This window comes from Poecilia mexicana, unplaced genomic scaffold (assembly GCF_051168715.1).
Source record: "Poecilia mexicana isolate PSO_F unplaced genomic scaffold, ASM5116871v1 scaffold_2, whole genome shotgun sequence".
In the NCBI taxonomy this organism is placed as follows: domain Eukaryota; kingdom Metazoa; phylum Chordata; class Actinopteri; order Cyprinodontiformes; family Poeciliidae; genus Poecilia; species Poecilia mexicana.
In genome coordinates this window covers 33280457-33302108 of record NW_028263371.1, presented here as the reverse complement: position 1 = coordinate 33302108, position 21652 = coordinate 33280457, and the positions used below count along the sequence as shown (strand labels likewise).

The 21652-nt window shown below is 37.4% G+C and overlaps 1 protein-coding gene and 1 long non-coding RNA gene across 2 annotated transcripts; both read left to right on the top strand.

The window, feature by feature from the left end:
• Positions 1–2778: 2778 nt before the first annotated feature.
• igfbp2a (insulin-like growth factor binding protein 2a) lies at positions 2779–21450 on the top strand. Its single transcript, XM_014990518.2, has 4 exons — positions 2779–3392; positions 17856–18037; positions 19396–19536; positions 20853–21450. Exons 1-4 carry the CDS (start codon positions 2999–3001, stop codon positions 21003–21005), a joined length of 870 nt encoding a protein of 289 aa, XP_014846004.1. The 5' UTR covers positions 2779–2998; the 3' UTR covers positions 21006–21450.
• LOC148160775 (uncharacterized) lies at positions 9864–11257 on the top strand. The gene is made up of 5 exons (XR_015765908.1): positions 9864–10063; positions 10153–10271; positions 10408–10533; positions 10778–10962; positions 11134–11257. It is a non-coding gene; the product is annotated as an uncharacterized LOC148160775 (long non-coding RNA).
• Positions 21451–21652: the final 202 nt, after the last annotated feature.

Below are 21652 nucleotides of genomic sequence, written 5' to 3'. Positions count from 1 at the left end.
AAAAAAGCTAATTTAATACCTTCAAAAAAGTAAATATACAACTGAAACCGAGTTTTAGCATCTATTTCATAAATAAATAAGCTAGCATTACTGTTGGAGTACAGCTAGCTGTTACAGAAAGCAGCCGGTTGCTGCTATAACTCATTTGAATTGTTCATAAATGCCACCTGGTTTATCTTTCTCAGACACATGATAATTGTAGCATTTCAATATGTACATTAATAAAGACATTGATAACGTATTAGTGCTATTAAAGACAAATGTTATGGCAACACTGAATACCAGAGTCAGTCTGTTCTCCCTGTTAGTATTTAGCAATTAGCGGACAACATGCTATCAACTGAAGATGAATTAATATGGGAAAACAAGGAAGATACTCATCAAATACAGAGTTGTGGGTTTCTATGGCGACTCAGACATTTCTAAAAAGAGCAGGGAGAAAATCTAAAGACAAGAATTCCAGCTTTTGACAACAGGCCCTGTGTGAATGTAAAAGTGTTTTTTTTTTAGGTATACTGTGAATTACAACTCGCATTGAAGGTTTCCAATGCGAGTTTTAAAAGAATGTTTGACAATTGGAGTAACCTGGTTTCTACATCCTAATGAAGTTCAACCAGCCTTTTTTTTTAATTAAAAACAATAATAATAACAAAAAATGCTTGATTTAATAATTTTCAAAAATATTTTTTCTTTAGTTCTGTCTTGTGGACTACATGTCAAATGATTAAAATCAACAAGAAAAGAAGCCCACTTTGCTAATGTGTAAAAAGGGTAAACTATGAAGATGTTTAGCCTAGCATGACTTTAGCCAAGCTTCATTGAATTTAAATGTAACTATTATTTAGTTTACTGCCACCTACTGTTTGAGCGCATATATATGTATATATATATATATATATATATATATATATATATATATATATATATATATATATATATATATATATATATATATATATATATACTAATAAACATCCATCTTAAGAAGATTCTCCTCCATCAGTGGCAACCACTCCGAGACGGGGAACAGTTAGGACGACCTTTTGTCTATGCCTTACCATTGACAAGCATTAAAAAATGTTACCACTATTTGTATCCATCACATAAATGATACATTGTGATCTTGAAGACTGAAGATATCTTGCATATAAAAAGCTTCCTTTATGAATGATGAGGGAAACATGCCGTGAGTGTTCCCCATTCATCACTGATCCTCCGGTCTTCCTCTATCAATGCAGAGTTTATCCAGAGTTTGTGTTTGTTCAACAATTCCACTGGGAGGAATTTAAGTAAATGACCTTGGTGGGTATTACTCTGCACACACTGGCAGACCCCACGGCCTGTTGGGTCTAATTAGCCAGTGACCAACCTGGACACAAATCCTCACCCCCCGGCTCACACTTATAAAACAGCAGGCCTTCTCTCCTGCATCTTTTCCATCCATGGTTTCACAAAATGACATATGAGGTTCTATGAGCAAACAGCCCTCTAGGCATCCTCCTGACTCACACCTTTCTCCCTCTCCAAGCCCCCAAGGTGAGCTGCAGATGTAAGTTGGGCCAAATAACGTTAACTCAGGGTGCAGCCACGACAGAAAATAATCAGCATTTATACCTGCGGTGTTAGGTTTCACATACCAGAGCTATTCCTGGGTCCCATGGATAAACACCTATTAGTGTGCAGCACTGGACGGGGTTAATACGGGCTTGTTTTGTGGCCAGGCACGACACCTCGAGGCTTGGCCCCACCGATCGATAGGAAAAGTGACTGTGGACGTCCACAGTAGCGTCACTGTACAAAGGTGTGCGGAAGATGGCAACTTTTAATTGAATGTGAATGGACATTTGAGCCTCCTTGGGTTCTTTCCATGCAGGGAATGCTCCAGACACAGTCTTTTTGTTTAGTTTGTTAGTTTGCTTATGCATTCTCAGCACCGGCGCAGGCCGGCGGTGCTGATTGAAACAAACAGGCTGCACCGTGCAAGCTGCACAGTTTTAGTTTCAGGCTGTCCCAGAGCAACTTTGCACCTCTTTTTCATCAAATCAGTACTGGCACTGCAACATTTGCAGGAAGGAATCCTAGGATATTTACAACAGTGTCAGAAAATTCATATCTTTCACCAAATGAAATGTCACTCGATACTTACTGTTATGTATAATACTTTTGTTTGTTGTTGTTGTTGTTTTTTTTAACAATTATTATTTTTACTCTAGTCCAGTTATTCGTGGTGCAAAAATAGGAACTGAAAGAAAATTTGCAACATTTTACAAATAAAAATCTGAAATGTGTGGTGTGTTAATATGTAGGGAATACAGCTAACAAATTACCAGATGAGACCAACACATTAGAGGTAGTATCATTTAACTCACAAACCTGCGGCAAATAGAATTGAAAGTTAGTCATATTTACAGTTTTCCCTAAGCTTTGTGGAAGTAGAAGCATCATGCTGTTGAAGTTGCTAAGTGATGGGAAGTTTGATGGAGATGCAAAAGCCTTGATGCTGAAAGCTAGAGTGGTGTAAGTTGTGTGATAGGATGGTCTAGTCAAAGTCAAGATCTTGAGGAGCAGGTAAAGATTTCAGTCAGTAGATGTTCAACTTGAACCTTAAACTATTGACTCAGAGAAGATGAATAGTGTGCCATACTTTTCAAAAATCTGTGAATCATCCATCAGTTTCCTTCAGCTGTAAAACTGGCAACCATTTCCTGTAGATGTATCACATGAATTCCCCTCAATGCAGTTCAAGTTCAAATAGTTTGCTCTAGTGGGAGTACATTTATTTTTTATAATTATATAAACAAAATAAAAAACCAACCATTTTATCCATCATCCTAAATATAAAGCGACATGTTCCCTAATAACGTCCACTTGTGTCCAGATCCCAAACCTGGGAACTTGTAGGACCCAGCAGCCCTCCCATTCCCGGCTTCACCTGTTCGCATTCACATTTCTTGCCTCTTTTTTTCAGTCGGGATTGTCTCCGATCAGCCCCGACACCATGACCAAAGTCCGTACGCCTCCAACCATGCTATGGTTCACCGGCTGCAGCCTGCTGCTACTCTCCGCGCCCTTCGCCTGCGCCTCCCTGTCCGAGATGGTGTTCCGCTGCCCGGGCTGCACCGCGGAGCGCCAGGCGCTCTGCCCGCAGCTCGCCGAGCCATGCGCGGAGATGGTGCGGGAGCCGGGGTGCGGGTGCTGCCCCGTGTGCGCCCGGCAGGAGGGCGAGGCGTGCGGCGTCTACACCCCGAGGTGCTCCACCGGTCTGCGGTGCTACCCGACGCCCGACTCGGAGCTACCCCTGGAGCAACTGGTGCAAGGCCAGGGCCAGTGTCGGCGCAAAGTGGACACGGAGACGGTCACTTACAGCCCGGAGCAGCGGGAGCACAGCAGCGGTCAGTCAGTTCACTGAAAACCTCAATCAATTTTTAATGACACTGTCTAGACTGCAGCCTATAGACAGATTGCACTGTCATGAACCGTCCAATAAGGTGCAGTGACCATACTTCTGCCTATTAGTGCATAATAACTCTTAAATGTGCAGCATTGTAAATAAAAACACGGTTTTATGACTAAAATTATGAATTAAGAACTGTTTTGGAGAGCTACTTCTATTTATTCTCATGCATTTAGTTTGTGGAACCATGTAACAGATTATGTGTTGAGTTCACTTCAGCTAGTTCATCTCAGCTGTTCTCCAAAACAGCTGGATATCCAGCCTTTCCCCTCCCAACAACAGAGAGCAAGTTGCTTGCTAAAGAAAGAGAGAGAAAAAAAAACTCTCTGAAGTTGTACTTGGATCGAAACAGAAAACATTGAAATATTGATGTTTCCACAGGGGAGAACAGGGAGGGGACAGCAACAGGAATGCTGCAAGGCTGCAATGCTGGATCTTAAGCTTTGGCCTGATGAAGCTGTTGACAGTGACTGCATTAATCTAAAGCTGCTGGTCTAAGCCTGAAAAACTATCTTGAAACACATTTATAGTTTTCTACCACAATCCAAAGCTAAAGTGTAATTTATTAAAAATTTTGTGATAGAAAAACAAAATTTACTTTGATGCACCGAAATAAAAACTTTTGGAACTACAGTTTAAACCCATCAGTTTGTTTGTGAACCACAACCTGCCTGGGATTATGGATAAAAAATATGTTGATAAGGAACTATTCTCAGATTTTTCAGTGGAATATGACCCCAAATTAGTTGCAGAAAAATATGCTAATTCACAAATTTTTTTTTGGTCTAGCATATCTAAAATATTTGAAGAAAATGCATCTTAAACAGCTAGCTGTAATGCTACTTGATACTGGCTGGCATTTGCAAAGCAAGAGTGGCATTTATTTTTCTTGCTGCTGATTGGCTGACAGAAGAAAGACCATAAATATTAGCTTCTGCTCATGTTAAATTCATCAATACAATTCTCAGGGACTATCAAACAGAAGAGGAAAGCAAACAGAAAGTATCTGAAATGCATTCTTTGACTTTCATATTGCTGCATATTAGCCCAAAATGCCTTACAAAAGTCTTTACACCTCTTAAACTTTTTTGACATTTTGTAATGTTACTACGAGAATTTTCAGTGCATCACATTTTATTCTATCTAGACCAACTCTAAATAAGGCAGGAAAGAAAAAAAAAAGATTCAAAATATTAAAATTAGCAGCCAGTGTGATGGTTCTTAGGTGAACAGTGCATCCTCCTACCAACCTGCCAACCAATCAAAACACAGGAAATGCAGCACTGTCCCATAGAATGCACTTAAAATACTCTTTGTATTCTCAGTTGTAAGATTTACTGCAAAAGCCATGAAACCAACAGAAAACTATAATCAGTCATCTTCCCCTTCTAATGATCCCCAAACAGGAACAAGTAAGTGGTTAGTGGATGCTTGGTACACTGTGATACAGTGTAGTATTTCTTTGAAGAAAGAAGTCAATGTAAGAATTTATGAATTTCCCTGATCCTGGACTGATTATGCTAAAAAAAAAAACAATCAAAGTGATAATTTATTTAGGCCACATGATGAATTTCTTCAAAATATTATGCATCTGTTTACCATGCTGTAAATAAACATACAAAGTTTTCAAATGACAGTTGTATTTATCAAGGGGAAAAAGCTCCTGAAATTTAATAAGTGGTTCTGCCGTTTGCAGCAACAACTGCCATCAAGCCTTTGCAATAATAAGTAATGAGTCTCTGGAGGAACATTACTGAATCGCTTCCTGGCAGAAATGTTTTATCCAGCCACACTGGGGGATTTTTCAACAGGAACAGCCTGTTTAAAAAGGCTGAAAGACCTTTCATTTTTTTATTTTATTGTCATCCAGAGGCTGCTCTGCTTTTTTAAACATGTCCTGTCTAGCGGTGTGGCACTCAAAATTGTTGTCAGAGAGTCAAAGTGAGGCCTATTAGATTTACTTTCACAAGCGGCGCATTACAGCTTTCACCATGATTGATATATATGAAACTTTATTAGAAGTTGCTTTGGGTTTGCTACTTTTCTGAGATCTTTTAGCCTGCATTGTGTTGTCAGACAGGTTCTATTGAAAAGTGTTTATAAAAACAAAACCAAACAGAGAGCAAGTACGTTTTCACTAAGTGAAAACAAATGCAGAGCTTTTTATTTAGAGTTCTAGAAAGTAAAGAACTTTGTGTTTCAAACTGAAGCAACTAAATAATTTATCTTGTCAGTAATTCTTTTTACATAACAGGTTTTGTCTTGACTTATTTCTTTTAGCAGCAATAGATCATCTTTCTTCTTAGCTTTGTATTGATCCAAAGTTATTCACTGTGAATAATCTCTATTGTGTAATACGCGTTAGGAAAGGATGATGACCTTTAAAACAAAAGTTCCAATCGATTCAATTAAAAATAGCTTATTGATCCGTAAAGGTACATGAATGTTTTTCCAAGTTCTCTTAAAGAGCTGCTTTAGTGACGTGCCATCAATTTAATAAAGTCAACTGTACAACAGGGAAAATGTCTAATCTTTTCTCCTGTTACACAGGAAATCTGTTACTTTAAAGGAGCCAGACTCACCGCACTGCTTGCCTAAGTGCGGTGAGCTGTTACTTGATAAGGCATTTTATGATGTTCAACGGATTCATATGCATATCTGCTATAAATAAGAAATTACAGTTTAAAAGCTTATGTATACCACATCAATCATTGTAAGAGTTGAAACCCAACATGCCATTCTCCTGCAGAGTTTCTGAAGTTTATATTTCTGTACCTCTTTGAATATTTCCCCACAGTTTTGCCAAAAAAAAAAAAAAAAAATCTAGGCAGTTTTCATATAGTCTCCATTTTGTTGAACAAACAGAGGATAGATTTGGCTCTTTACAAATGACTGTTCAGTTTTATGGAGGATTTTATATTTAAGGTGATGAAATAGATGTTTTCTTTTATGGTTTTGATACCTCAATCTGGACTAACAAATGACACAACCCATTTAAATAAAACGTCTGTTTGTTATAATGTTTGGGATTAATTTTTATCCTGAAACATCCTTCCTTACAAAGAAAGACACATTTCACATCGGCTTTTTGTCTTTATACAAAAGATTGTTTGATATTAGGTTTCCAAGGAAACCCACATCCGAGTAGGGTTAGCTTTATCAGATCCAACAGTTGTTTTGACTAGGACTTTACCAAGACTTCAGAAAAGATTAAATCAACTTAAAAAGACTGAAATAGTCCATGGTCTTTATTAGATGAATCATAAAAAAGGCTCAAAACTCAGTGTAGTTGATGTTGACTGCTGATTGATCCTAAAAACAGCCCTCTGTCAGAGTTAATTTTCACCCAGCTATTATTAGGGTCCATTTGAGTTGATGATAATGAGAAAGAAAAACATGACGTTTTGCTGTTATGGAGAGAGTTGTCATGGAGAAGGAAAACTGGAGAAACAAAAGGGAGCTAAAAACAACCCGCGCCCTCAGCGACTGGAATCACATTCATTGAGAAGTGGCATTCCTGTGTACCTGCAGGGTGTCCAGACAGATCTGGCGGGCCTGAAATAGCAGCAGGATAATCCCCCTGACCCATCCCCAAAAATCCCATCTAAAAACGGGTATTTGCACCGTCTTCCCCCGAGGCATCGACTTCAGTCATCCCCGTGCCAGGAATCTCCTCGTTCCTATTGAGAACCAAAATAAATTCCCACCGTCCATTTTGCCTAATGGTTCTTAAAACTGAACAAGCATGAAGGGTCGGCTGACAACTTTGAAAATGTTGGCGTAGATTCAAAGATACTAATGATAATGTTTTAGCTGTTATTGATTTGGTTGCAACCTATAGACCTATAGAGCAGACATTTCTAACTTTACTCAATCAATCAAGTTTATTTGTATAGCACATTTCAGCAGTAAGGCAGCTCAAGGTGAGGTACATAATAAAAACACAAAATTTGAGTTTTAAAGAAAACATCATACAGTCAACAACTGAACAAATATAACCAAAATCATGCACATCATATATGTTGGTCAATATTTCATTTATTGTGGTTCAAAAGCATCTATAAACAGCTGGGTTTTTAGTCTTAGCTTAAAGGAACTGAGTGTTTCAGCAGTTCTCTGGAAGTTTGTTCCACATTTGTGGTACATTGAAGCTGAACGCTGCTTCTCCCTGTTTGTTCTGGTTCTGAATACAGACCAGAGCCAGAAGACCTGAAAGGTTTGGAAGGTTGACACAACAGCAGAACTTTAATAATCTTTAAATCAGTGATTTCTAAACTACCAACAGTATTTTAAAGTCTATTCTCTCAGTGAAGGATTTTAGAACTGGAACTCATGATGTGCTCTAGCTTCCTGGTTTTAGTCAGAACTCCAGCAGCAGCGTTCTAGATCAGCTGCAGTTGGACAATTGCTTTTTTTTAGGCAGAATTACTGTGAATTACTGTACCAGCTTAGAGTTGGACAACAAAATTAAATAAATAGACTAGTCAAACCTTAGCTGAATCATACTATTTAGAAAGATGGCCTCTTTAAATAAGTTATTGTTTTGTTTTTAAAGAAAAATCTATTAGTTTTTTTTCAATAAAAAGATTACTTTTCCCCCTCTTTTTATTGAGAAAAAAGTTCTAAACATGTTGGTTCTAAAAAATAATACTTCATTATGTTTAAAACAAAATTATTATTTATATATCTGTTTCACCTGTTGGTTTTGTGTAATTTTTCATTTTGGAGACATTTTTTAAAATTATTTTTACACATCTGCTGTGAATTTTGGACTAATTTCATTTGTTCAGTGTTGCCTGTTTGAGTGTTCTTTCATGTTGTAGAAATACCATATAGAATTTTAATCAGTGTGTATGAATAATTCTGACTTAGTTCCATGCTCTCTTTAGGGTTGTGTGCTGTTTTAACACACAACTAAAATATTTGCTGTGTCAGAAATTAGTTTTGGCTTCAAATCTAAAGTAAGCAACATTTGACATTTATTTATGAACCATTTCAGTAATTATAAAATTAAAAGGCTGCATTTAATCACATATAACACTTTAAACTTTTCTATGCAAATAAGGAGTCTATAAAATTATAGACTCAAATGACATCCATAGAAAGGTCCACGAAAGTGTGTTTAATTCTAAGGCAACCCAACCACCATAAATATACACAAAATATTCCCTTCTGTGGTTTCACCAACAGAATGAAGATTTAATTTATTTGAAAATTAATTATCCTGTTTAGATTTGATCCGTCTGACTGTTTTACATTTTAAACTAGAAAGGAACAAATACACCTCTACACTCTTAGAAATGGCTGTAAATTTACAGCGGAATTCCAGCAGTAACATACTGTGATTCCAAAATACGGTGGGATATTGTCAATTTGATGTCTTCTTCTCTTGTCACAATCAAGACTCACGACTGGCAGTAAACTACCGCAAAATAATTGTACAATACAGTTTTTTCTTAGGCAAGACATTTTACTTGTATTTGCATCTTAGAGAACCAGCATTTAAAGACAATATTAAACGGAAAGAAAAAAAATACTTTCCATAATAAATCTTTTAGGGAATGAATCGAAATCTACAGAGCATAATCAAAAGTGTTAGATTACCAATGTCGGTGTTGTATGTTAAAAATACAATATTAATTAAACACTATTTAGTCAAATTCAAAGATAGGTTTGTCAGTTTCCCTAAAAAGATGGTGTTTGCTAAAGAGTTGCTCCCACAATCGCGACGTATCAGTGACGTCATGTGTTTGCCCTGGAGACAGCAGTATGGCGTCTTGTCTGGAGCTTATCATAACAAGGTAAGTTCCCCAAAGCTATTAAAACATGTTATTTTTGTTCTTTCTTTAATGTATTTATGCAATGTTATGGTGATGTTTGTAACTCCCTGGCGGACATTATACCACAATGTATGCTGCGTTTATACTGTTATGTATTCTGTATCTCAATAAAGATCTATTTAAAAAAACAAAAAACAAAACAAGGGAAGTTCCATGTTAAGACCATCATGTTTTTGATTTTGATTATTTTTTATGAATGCGTTAACTTTCTGTTTTCACAAGAGTATCAATTTATGCTTAACGTAAGTTTATTTGTTTGGATATCGCATTACAACTGTTCAGTACAGGGGAGCTCAAGTCCAGTCCTTGAGAGCTGCCATCCTGCAACTTTCAGATGCTTCCTTGTGCCAGTTAACACTGTCGTGGGGGCGGGGGATCAGGGGAGTGTGGTTATTAGTTAGGATTATTTTGGTGGTTTGATCTATGCGATCAAAGCTAAGCCAAAATGGTTTTGTCTCTATAAATAATAATGATAATAAATAATGACATATTGGCTGCCTCTTTTTTTCTTCATTAGTACATCATGTTGTTGACTGAAGCCTGTTATGATGACTTCAACACATTTCTTCTGACAGGTTGGCAGAAGAAATGCTGTCCAGAATGTTTCTATAAGCTGACTAATTTCTATAATGCCTAATGTCTGAGTTGTGTTCATGGTAATTATTTCTGACATTTTTATGCTTTATGTTGTAGGTGGTGAAAAATGCTCTCCAGGGTAAACCGGGTGGACAAAGTATTTTGAATGACTGTGGTAGTGACACATACACAGGTGGGTCTGGTTAGTTTTGCTCACACTTCTCTTTAAAATGTTTATTTATTATCCTAATGTATCTGCTATTTATTATTTTGTTCCTCCAGGCTGGGAAAACCAGGAATTCTTCTGTTGGTTCATGTGCTTCGTCCTACATCCAAAGGCCACAAGAAGAATCCAAAACAGCTCATGTCAAACTGTGGACCATATTTTCAGATATGTGCAGGTATGTGGTTATTCTAATGATCCTACTTTTTTGTAGAAGCACTTTCTCATTGGCTTTGTTTGCTATCTGAATGTAGCTGTGCTACTAAATATATTTAATAATCTTTATTATTCGTCTTCTTATCATTATGTCAAAGATGCAAGCCATTGTTGAAGCCTTCCTCATTGCCGTCTAGCCAGGTCAGCCCTTCCTCCTGCATGTTGGTGAAAACAAGAGCAGCACCAAAGACACTTCACCATCAGTGATCACAAGGTCATCCAAGGTAGCTTTTGATGAACTTTCAAAGCACACTTCACCTTCAGTGCAAAGTACCATGAATTCCTCTACAACTTCTGTAAATTAATCCAGCCTACAGTTTTCAACATTGATGTGACTTGCACGACAATTGAGGAGTTTAAGATCCTTGCTTTTACTTCACCTGGCAGAGTGGACACTCTTTATTATGATGGTCATTTAAATGTATACTGTATCAATAAGAGAATTTGTTTTATGTTCTTCCAATTAAGGACTTGGTTTATTACAGTCCCTGTGGCAAGCAGTTTTCTGCATGGTCAGCATTGAAGGCCATATTGTCTTTGAGAGGATCCAGTCAACATTCCAGACAGGACAGTGTTGTCTATCTTCTTCATCTTCAAACTCCAATATCCAATATCCAATACATGAGGCAGCCAAGACTTTGGTTCATTCAATGGTAAAACCATTCCTATATTTTTTTTATAATGACATGGTTTTAAAATTTTAAAGCAAGTTATGATTAACATTTGACAAAGGTGGTCATGTTTTCTCTGTATGTAATTAAAAACATCTTTATTTATATATTGTACCAGCTGTATTCAAAATGCCACACTATTTATATTCTCAGGAATTTTCCCAGTTTTGATTTTGTTTTTTAGTCGCTTTACTGGGATTAACCCAGAAAGGGACACAAAAGCCGGTCATGGGAAGATGGTATCCAAAAAGACAGGAAAGACCATTCAAAAGAAAAAGTGACAGTCAATGTTCAGGTTTCCACCCTCATCACAAACCTGATGGACTTTGAGTGGCATCTCATTCAGGTTAGTTGTTGTCCTTTTCTTTTCTTTGAAGTCTTTCTTTTTCCATATTATTTAGGATCTAAATTGTATTGTCTTTTCTTTTACCATGTTGGACGGTGCCTTCATCTGCATCTAATAAAGTAAGTGCCACTTGGACTCTTGAAAACCATTAATAGTTCACATTTTAAAACCCTGTTAATACTAGAATTCCACATTATTTAAGCCAGGTTGAATTTTAGATTTTGGAAGTCCTTTTTCGTTGATTTGCTTAGTGATACCCAAAGCATGGATATTTCTTCAAGAACTGTGTTTTTTTGTTCATAAGATTGTAGAAATTAATGAGTTAAACCCAATTTATGTCGCTGTAAAATGAAAGTCTTCAATTTTTATTCCAGTGTTAGTGAAACTATATATGGACTTTGAAGGCATATTTTTTACCAGTTCTCTGAGAAATGGTTTTGTGTTATTTGTTTTGAATGTTTGAATATAATGGAAATATATGTGGTTTGAGGCATAGTGGTGCCTTTAAATAAAAATTCTGTTCTGGCGGTTACTTATTGCATCCTCTTTTGTGTTATATGAAGTTCTGATTATGCAGATTATGCATTTTAGAACCTCACCAATTGTAGCACTTCTAAGAAGCCTACACTGGGTCAGGTATTAATGTTCTATCGTAAATGTGATGAACCTGTCATGTGGGGGAACTGGGAGGTGGGGATCAGGGGAGCAGGAGGACCAGGACCGATGCTCATCTGACAGAACACCGGAAGAGCGGAGAGTTCAGTGTGTGTTAGCAGTGAAGCTATTCAGTTGAGTGTAACAATTTGTTAGAGGGGCGAGCTGCAGCCTAAGAAATAGCAGCTCGCTCTTATTTCTAATAAACCCTCTTCACGGTACTATATCTGCGGTGTGTTGGCGTCATTACAGTATTTATTTACAGTACACCACTTTAAAAGGTAATTACAGGATTGAAAAAGTAAATGTCCAGTAAATTACTGGTATCTACAGACGCCAGCTTCTTCTTTCTTTTTTTCAACCTGGCGTCTGTAGCTACCAGTATTTTTTTAGCGTTCTTTCAGAAAAACGGTAGATTACCGTTCTTTCGAAAAAACTGTAAACTACTACTACTTGCAGCTACAGACGCCAGAAGTTTACCGTTCTTTCACAATATCTATACCGTACTTGCATTGATGGTAATCTACTGTCAGGATTAATTACGGTACGGCTACTGTGCATTTACAGTAAACGTCTGGCGTCTATAGCTGCCAGTATTTGACTGTAAATTTACAGGATTATTTCTTAGAGTGCACCTCTGAGGCGTTAAACAGGTCACGTGTCATTGGGATGGCTACATTGATTTGTTGTGGTTTCAAACCTTTTACAAGGCCTCTTGGCAGTTATTTCAAGAGACAGAAGCCCAGCAGAGTTCTAATATGTTTACCTCCAAGGCTTTTTGGCCCACAAACGTCATCTAAAAGCAAGCTTTGGCACGCATCTACACAGCTGCATCCAAGACTGGGCAGAGCTACCTCTGCAGGCACTGCCAGATGAACTCTGGGGCAATTGTATAGGACATAAATTAGCATAGGATTTGCAGCAAGCTCAAACATGCCAAAACATGAACTGCCATCCACTTTAACTCTCAGCTGCAAAGGAAAAGAGATCAAAGCTTACAGTCTTCCAATATTTTTGTTGAGGTACACTCTAAGAAATAATCCTAACTCCGCTCCGAAATAATCCTAACTAATAACCACACTCCCCTGATTCCCCCCCCATGACAGTGTTAACTGGCACAAGGAAGCATCTGAAAGTTGCAGGATGGCAGCTCTCGAGGACTGGACTTGAGCTCCCCTGTACTGAACAGTCGTACCGCGATATCCAAACAAATAAACTTACGTTAAGCATAAATTGATACTCTTGCGAAAACAGAAAGTTAACGCATTCATAAAAAATAATCAAAATCAAAAACATGATGGTCTTAACATGGAACTTCCCTTGTTTTGTTTTTTGTTTTTTTAAATAGATCTTTATTGAGATACAGAATACATAACAGTATAAACGCAGCATACATTGTGGTATAATGTCCGCCAGGGAGTTACAAACATTGAGACAATACATCACCATAACATTGCATAAATATATTAAGGAAAGAACAAAAATAACATGTTTTAATAGCTTTGGGGAACTTACCTTGTTATGATAAGCTCCAGACAAGACGCCATACTGCTGTCTCCAGGGCAAACACATGACGTCACTGATACGTCGCGATTGTGGGAGCAACTCTTTAGCAAACACCATCTTTTTAGGGAAACTGACAAACCTATCTTTGAATTTGACTAAATAGTGTTTAATTAACATTGTATTTTTACCATACAACAACGACACTGGTAATCTAACACTTTTGATTATGCTCTGTAGATTTCGATTCATTCCTAAAATATTTATTATGGAAAGTATTTTTTTCTTTCCGTTTAATATTGTCTTTAAATGCTGGTTCTCTAAGACGCAAATACAAGTAAAATGTCTTGCCTAGGAAAAAACTGTATTGTACAATTATTTTGCGGTAGTTTACTGCCAGTCGTGAGTCTTGATTGTGACAAGAGAAGAAGACATCAAATTGACAATATCCCACCGTGTTTTGGAATCACAGTATGTTACTGCTGGAATTCCACTGTAAATTTACAGCCATTTCTAAGAGTGTAGAGGTGTATTTGTTCCTTTCTAGTTTAAAATGTAAAACAGTCAGACGGATCAAATCTAAACAGGATAATTAATTTTCAAATAAATTAAATCTTCATTCTGTTGGTGAAACCACAGAAGGGAATATTTTGTGTATATTTATGGTGGTTGGGCTGTCTTAGAATTAAACACACTTTTGTGGACCTTTCTTGTATAGCCACTGCAGGTTCTATAAAAGACAAATTTGATCTATGAAAACTGTGAACAAAATAAATTTTGATTCAGTTTTTATTCTCATCGCATGCTCATAAGTTGAATGAATTGATATATGATTTTTTTTTAAAATGAAGTCCCATCATGGCAATTATAGTAGGATTATGAGTCACAAAAAGTGGCTCAGAGGGGATCAGCCAACATGTTCTTTCACTTGGCACGTTACCAGTATGAAGGTATACAAAGGTTTTTCGGCAGATTTTATTGAGAATTTTTGTTATTTGCTTCCTTATAGACTTATTTTTACTTATTTTAGCATTAGCAACACTAAAACTAGTAAGCTACTTATTTGGGGCACCTAAATATTTCAGATCCAAGAGCAAATTCCAGTGTTAGATAACCCAATTAAACAATAAAAAGAAAAATAAATTATAGAATTAGAATAGAATAGAATTCAACTTTATTGTCATTGCACAAGTACAAAGCAACAAAATGCAGTTTGCATCCATCCAGAAGTGCCTAGCAAGAGAGAGAGAGAGAGAATATATATATATATATATATATATATATATATATATATATATATATATATATATATATATATATATATATATATATATATATATAAACATAGGTGGTCCTAGTCCAGAGGCACCTGTAGGGAAAATCCACATCAAGGTTTTATTGCTGCCTGAGCTGAAGAGTGAAGTTGTGACTTGAATTGGACCTGTTTGACAACATGAAGTCGGCTGAAAGATCTCAAAAAGCAAAACATCATGCCTTGATGTAAAGAAATTCAGTAACTCATGAGAAACAAAGCGGTTGACAACTATCTGGAAACCGCTATAAAGACATTTCTGCAGTTTTGGTTCTCCAGTGTTGATAATAGAGAGCCATTATCCGCATATGCAAAATATATGGAACAGTGGTGGACCTTCCCAAAGCTGGCCCACTAAAATCACTCCAACAACACATCCATAATCCATCCTGATCACAAAAGAATCCAGAATTGACATCCAGAGCACTGCAAAACTCACTTGCCTAAGTCAGTCAAGGTCAATGTTCACGACTCAAGAAAAAGACTTGGGGTGAAAAAATGGGAGAGTTCTGAAGCCAGTTCCTCTGCTTGCAAAAAGAAGGCAAAGGACCTGGAAATCTAACTGATGGAGCCGTGAACTCTCAACTCTAACAGACAATTCTAAAGCAAAATTTTCTTCTAGCCATTTCTATGTTGTCATGGGCAGACACAAAGACTTAGAAACTGAATACCAACATTCACATTGTCTAGAGAAAAAAGTCTGCCATTTGCTAAGTTAACCAGAATCCGGACAATCAGACAGTGTCACCTCTGGCCTACGTGCCACCTGGGAATTCGACATGGATCAGATACAGAAAGGAAGTCTCTCCGGGCCTTTGTGTGAGGATTAAGTCAAGCAGTAGACTGGACAGTAGGCCTGCTGCTCTGTTGACTCTGCTGATCCTCAGCCCACTGCTGTGAAGCAGCTTGTTCTGCAGAGGCCTTATGCCCCCTGAAAGTGGGGTCCTGACCCTCTGTGTTTGTGTGCCGTTTGCATAGAATCACCCAGGATGGTTGCTAGTTGCTGTTCGGCACCAAACGTTCATGTGAGCATGACTGGAAAGTGCACACTTGACTGAACGTCTCGGGTTTCCCCAGAAAAGACGGGTCGAAGGTTGTGCACTTTGTGACTCTGAGGATTACATAAGCCAGCAAAACAAAAGGCGCCCCAGCTTGAGCGTGCTTTGTGTTTATCTGCTCGAATCGTGGATCTAGGCACATGTGCAAGTCAAGACACACTTGGTTTCAATTGACCTTTGCCCCAGCTTTTCTTTGTTTTGCAAGACGTCTTCAAAGAATCTCGGAGAGCACGGTGAGCATCATGGAGAGAACTCAAGTCCAATACCTCCAGATCAATTTGATGGAGAAAGGCGCCAGCACCTTGTTATTGCTTAGTTTGGAATTTCCTATTTCCCCATCCCCTATTAGATGGTTTGCAATCCTAATCCCAAACCGAACATCACATTTACCTCTTGCAGGGCTTGGAGATTGGCTCCCTTTCTGCTAAAGCACACACTTCATTTCATTCACTTTCCTCTAGTCTACATGTTAGAACTTGACCTACTTTGAACTATCCACTTCATGGCCAGGCGTTTGACCTTCTCTACTGTCCTGGCTTTCCTCCCGTCTTTCGTTTGTGTGCCCAGGAAAACCCTGCATAGGCAAAAATGCATGCTCTCCTGCAAAGATTCAGCAAAACCAAGTGGTGTTCTGGCACATTTATTTGCTTTTTGAAATATTATTCCTCGCAGCTAAAGTGAGCTGAAATGGGCTATGTGAAGAATTTGTGTCAACTGAGATCTTTTCTTTCTTGATGAAATCAGCTGGTTTACGGAGACACTCCTCTTCCACTCCTTTTTCTGTGAATGCCAAAGTCTGCTTTGTTAGAAACAACAAACTGGATCTGACCTGACGACCTTTCACTTAGTTTGCAACTTCTGCCTGAAAAGACCGAAAAAAAAAAAAACCACATCTGGAGAAGCTTGGAACAGACACAGTTCTACAGAATCACAGAGATTAGTGAAAGACTGGCTAACGGCAACAGTAGCATGCTACCACTAACATTCACAGCTAAATACTATGAAAGAGGAGATGGCTTAATGAATTAAAATTGATTTATGATTACTTACTCTTCTTTGCATGCATAGGCATCTTTTCATTATAAGGGCTTATTTTTACTTCTGTGTTTTAAACTAAAATTTTAACTTTTTTGAGCTCTAAAAGTAAGTACATCCTCATTAGCAGGTGCCATACCCGTTCCACACCACTCTGCGTTTTTAATGATATTAGAAAAGAGAACAGAATTCAGTTAGTTGAGCCGCTAATGCTAAAGTGATCATGCTAACACTAAGAAAGCTAGTGCTAATGAAGAATGCTATTGCACTGAATTTCTGAATATTCCAATGCCAACACTTATTTTCCCTCCAAATATACCTTAATATTCATCAATAAAGCACAGTGGAATCTACTTATTTCTGCTCTTGGGAGTTCAGTCAATCAGCCAATCAATTCAGTTTCTGGCACAGAAAATCCCACTTCTTCAGTTTACTGTCAACACTTTCTCATTTTTCTTTGTTACAGTTTCCCTCTAAACTCGGGGTTTATATTCACAGCAGAAAAAAAACAAGATTGTGATCTGGTTTTCCCAGAGGAATTCTTGTTTTGGAAATATACAAGACATAAAACAAATACAACGTCTTGTTTTCTCTGAGCTGAGAAGCTGTTAAAACGCTGGAAGTGTAGGAGAGAGTGAGGCATAATTAAAATCAGTAGATAATTGTTACAATGGGGTGTCTGTAGCTTAGCAACAACTGAACGGATGCATTGCCAGCAACAGCTGAGGGTGGAATGTAAACTTCAGTAAATCTCAGTAAAAAAACTGCAGTAAACTTCTGAAATTGATGAAAGTTCAACCTTTCAGTAAAAAGGACATTTGTATCTGATTTAATGTCACACAGTGAGAAGAAATGGTTATGCATCTCTTATTACAGTGTATGCAAATGTTGAAAATTGTAGTAAAGATAAAAAAAACATAAATCTCAGATTCAAAATGTGCTCATGTTCTGATGTGTTGGATCAAAGGTGAGGCTTTGGAGCTGCAGCCTGATCTGGATGTGAGCGAGATCCCGACCGTCCGAAAGCCCAGTAAAGACGCCGCCTGGCTTGGACCCAAAGAGAGCGCCGTACGCCAGCACAGGCAGGAGATGAAGACAAAAATGAAGACCAACAAGGTGGAAGAGGTGAGACCTACTCGTCCGAAACAGGTGAGTGAGGAGGATGACTCTGGGATGAGCTGCGTTTACCTTTCTATCTGCAATATGCAAAAATTATTGTTTCCAAGTGTTTCTGCTCTTGAACATTTCCTTGTACTTAAGTGCTATTAATCATTTGATCAAAATTATTTAAGTATCTTGAAATGATAGATCATTTTGATATCACTTTTCATGTGTGTACATTTGCACCCAAAACTGTTGAAGCCTGACAGAAATTTAGGCTTACTGGCAAAATATAGGAAGAGTATTCACAAAAAGTTAACAAATTAGTATTTGTTTATTTATATTTTTTTCTTTCAATAACACTTCTTGTTTGTAGCTAATATTAGGATTTTAGAAATATGGCTACGCCAAGAAAGCTGTTTCAAGATTTCAATAAAGACACAAAAAGATAGCATACACCCTCAATGTTTCCAAAGATACAGCTGGAAGTGTAGTTCACAAGTTTGAAGTTAAAGGAACAGGCTACGCCACCTGGTGTTTGAATGAGGAAGCTGTAGATGCAGCAACAAATCATTCATCTGGCTTTATAAGCAATCACATTTTATTCCTTTACAAACCAAATTAGGGCTGATGATGAACTGGAAAATATTACAAAATGGAAGATTGTGGAAACAAAAACTGTTTTTCACTGATCCATGTAAAAAGGATTTTTTTTTAATATCCTTTAACTTTTAGAAATTATATTGCATACGTGCTAATTCGCCAACATTTCATACAAATGATTTCCTTTTAATTTAAATGCAGCTATTTACTGACTATAAACGCAGCATGCCTGCTATGTAATCAACTCTTTAAATCTTCCATCCAGCTTTATTATATTTTTCAACCATCACAAATTCAGAGGGTAAATCTTGAGCAGAACAAGTCTTGGCAGGGGAGGTAAACCAGAGGTCTTTGGCAAGATTTTATACAATTTCTTTTCTGGCAAGAATTAAGATTAATTTGTGCAAACCAGAAAGCCATTTAGCAATATTGTGTGGATGTGTGTTTAATATGGGATTTTATAGTCAAAAGTGTTCAGATTGCTTGGCAGACCTGAACTGGTGTTTATGTGTCCTGGAATAAGCTTTGTTTTGAATGTGGATGGATTTATTTTAATGAGGATTTATATTTTAATAATTTAAAAAAAAATGTTCTTTTTTTTTTTTTTTTTCATTATTATTTAAAAGTAAACCACAACACACCACAAAGGTTAGGGCTGACAGAACATTTTGTTCTGAACATTTTATTCTGTAGGCAAACCTTTAATAACCCCCCGACGCCGAAAGCTGGTGGCACCAACAAACCCACACGCCTCTGTTTGGACTTGAAACTCTTGTTTTGTTCTGTTCTTGTTTATTCTAAAGACTCAGTGTCAGCAGGAGCTCGACCAGGTCCTGGAGAGGATATCCAAGATGCCTTTCAGAGATAACCGAGGTCCTCTGGAGGACCTCTATGCACTGCACATCCCCAACTGTGACAAGAGGGGGCAGTATAACCCAAAACAGGTGACTAAAGCTTTGGGTTATGCCTGTAAGAGGGCTAACAAGAAATAACCTATGTGGACGGGGCTCCCCATTAAAAGAACAGAAATAAAAAACAGAATAAATAAAATAATAAATCATTTTATAGTAAAAAGGAAACTGAAGGTCCACTCTTATGCTTCCTTAAACAAGCCAAGAGAAAAGAGAAGATAAACAAGAATACCCTCCATGGATGTATTTCTATTAGCATATGCGCAAATTAGCTGATGGCATGGACCATACCTCTGGACCAGATCATGCAGTGACGATGCTGAACAACAATACAAAACACACAAGACATCATTAATCTACATTATCTGGACATTTGTGACGAACATTAGGGACACAACCTTTCTTCAAAGTATTTTGGTAAATCTTGCTGTGTTTCTTTGGTCGTTTCTAAAGGAATCCTTCCAAAACTGATTTGCGCAAACTACAACTTTCTTTGGCAGTATTGCAAGAATATCGTAAGCAATAACAAGATGAAGCAACACTACTCTGTTCTATGTGACTGTGGGGGAAAAAATTGATGAACAGCAAGATGTTTTCCTATTCCAGCAGCCATTATGTAGCGGTAAATCCAGCAGAATAAACTTAATGAGGTGGGTGAAGCACCACTTGGGTTGCCAGGTGATGGGGTGGGCTTTGGGTTGCTAGGTAACAAAATTGTGATACAACAATTTACAGGTTTTTGAAACGGGCTATTTGCAGGTTAACTTTTATTTTTTGCTCTTGGTCTCTTTCTAGAAAAAAAGTGAATTTTGTCTAACAGTGGACATTTAGTAACTCCTGATTATAATTGAAAAGTGTCATTTCTTTATGATTTAAAAATAAAATATTAATTTTAGAGAGTATTTCATATTTCTTTTTCCTGCTGTGGGCTGTTCAGTAGTTTAAAATTACATGACTAAATACATGTTCTGTATTTTTACTGAATTGGATTATGACTTAAAATAATTTATTTCAGTAATGTAATTTAAAAATTGCATAATTTAATTTCATAAATCTATATGTGTCATCTCTTGCATTAAATTGGTGACATAACGACTTTTCAGTATTTTAATTTACTTGGTAATGATTCCAGATCCCATTTCCAAATAATATTAGGATATTCAGAAACTTTTTAGATGTATATTGTATTTTTCCCCATTTATTTAACCCCTTGACTGTCACCTCAAAACCATTAACATGTAAGTCAATGGGTTTATGAGGGCATGGTGTCAGCTTGGCTTTTAACAGGTTCATTAAATGACTAATAGAGAAAGGCAAAAAACAACTGAATAAATAATTCTCTGTTTTAGTGCAAGATGTCGCTCCACGGTCAGCGGGGCGAGTGCTGGTGCGTGGACCCCCACACCGGCCAACGCATCCTGTCAGCTCCAGCTGTGAGGGGTGACCCCAACTGCAGCCAGTACCTGAGCGAGCTGGAGCTGCCCGACGCCACCCAGATTTAACGTGGCCAAGAGTTCAAAATAAACTAAACTGTAAAGTGCTTGGGAACAACCCGAGTAAGCTATAAGCTATATGTATGTATGTGTCTGCAGCCTGTTTATTGGCAGTTGCATCTCAAATCTTAACTTCCTAAAAAGGTTTGGATGGTAGTCACCAACTTTTTGCTGCAGACTACAGTAAATCTGTCACATTCTTTTTGTGTTTTAGAGCCAGTGATTATGCTTTACTAACTGTAACAATGCTCAGAGTGCTTTGTTATCAGTGTTTTGTACTGTTTGAAAGAAAGGAGAAGCTTCAGTGTGTCAAATGTTTTTAGGTGTCTTTCTGTGCTCTCACTTGCAGACTAGGATTTTGAGTATGCCTCATTTGTATTGCACAGTAAGTAGTAAGGATCTGACATGATAAAGTGTTAATACAAAATAAAGTAGAAACCTGTCGAATCTGTAATTCTCTGCTGTTGAAGTTTGAAGAGTGAAAGAAAATACTTAGATTCTAGCTTGAAGTTGTTTGAAATTCTGCACTGCCCCCTATGGGTGATCTTGTAACACCCAGATAAAGTGACCACTTTTTTTTTTTTCTTTTGGCTTTTTCAGCAGAAACTGGATACTACCCGGATGGAAACTTACATTTTTGTTGTCGCAAAACACTA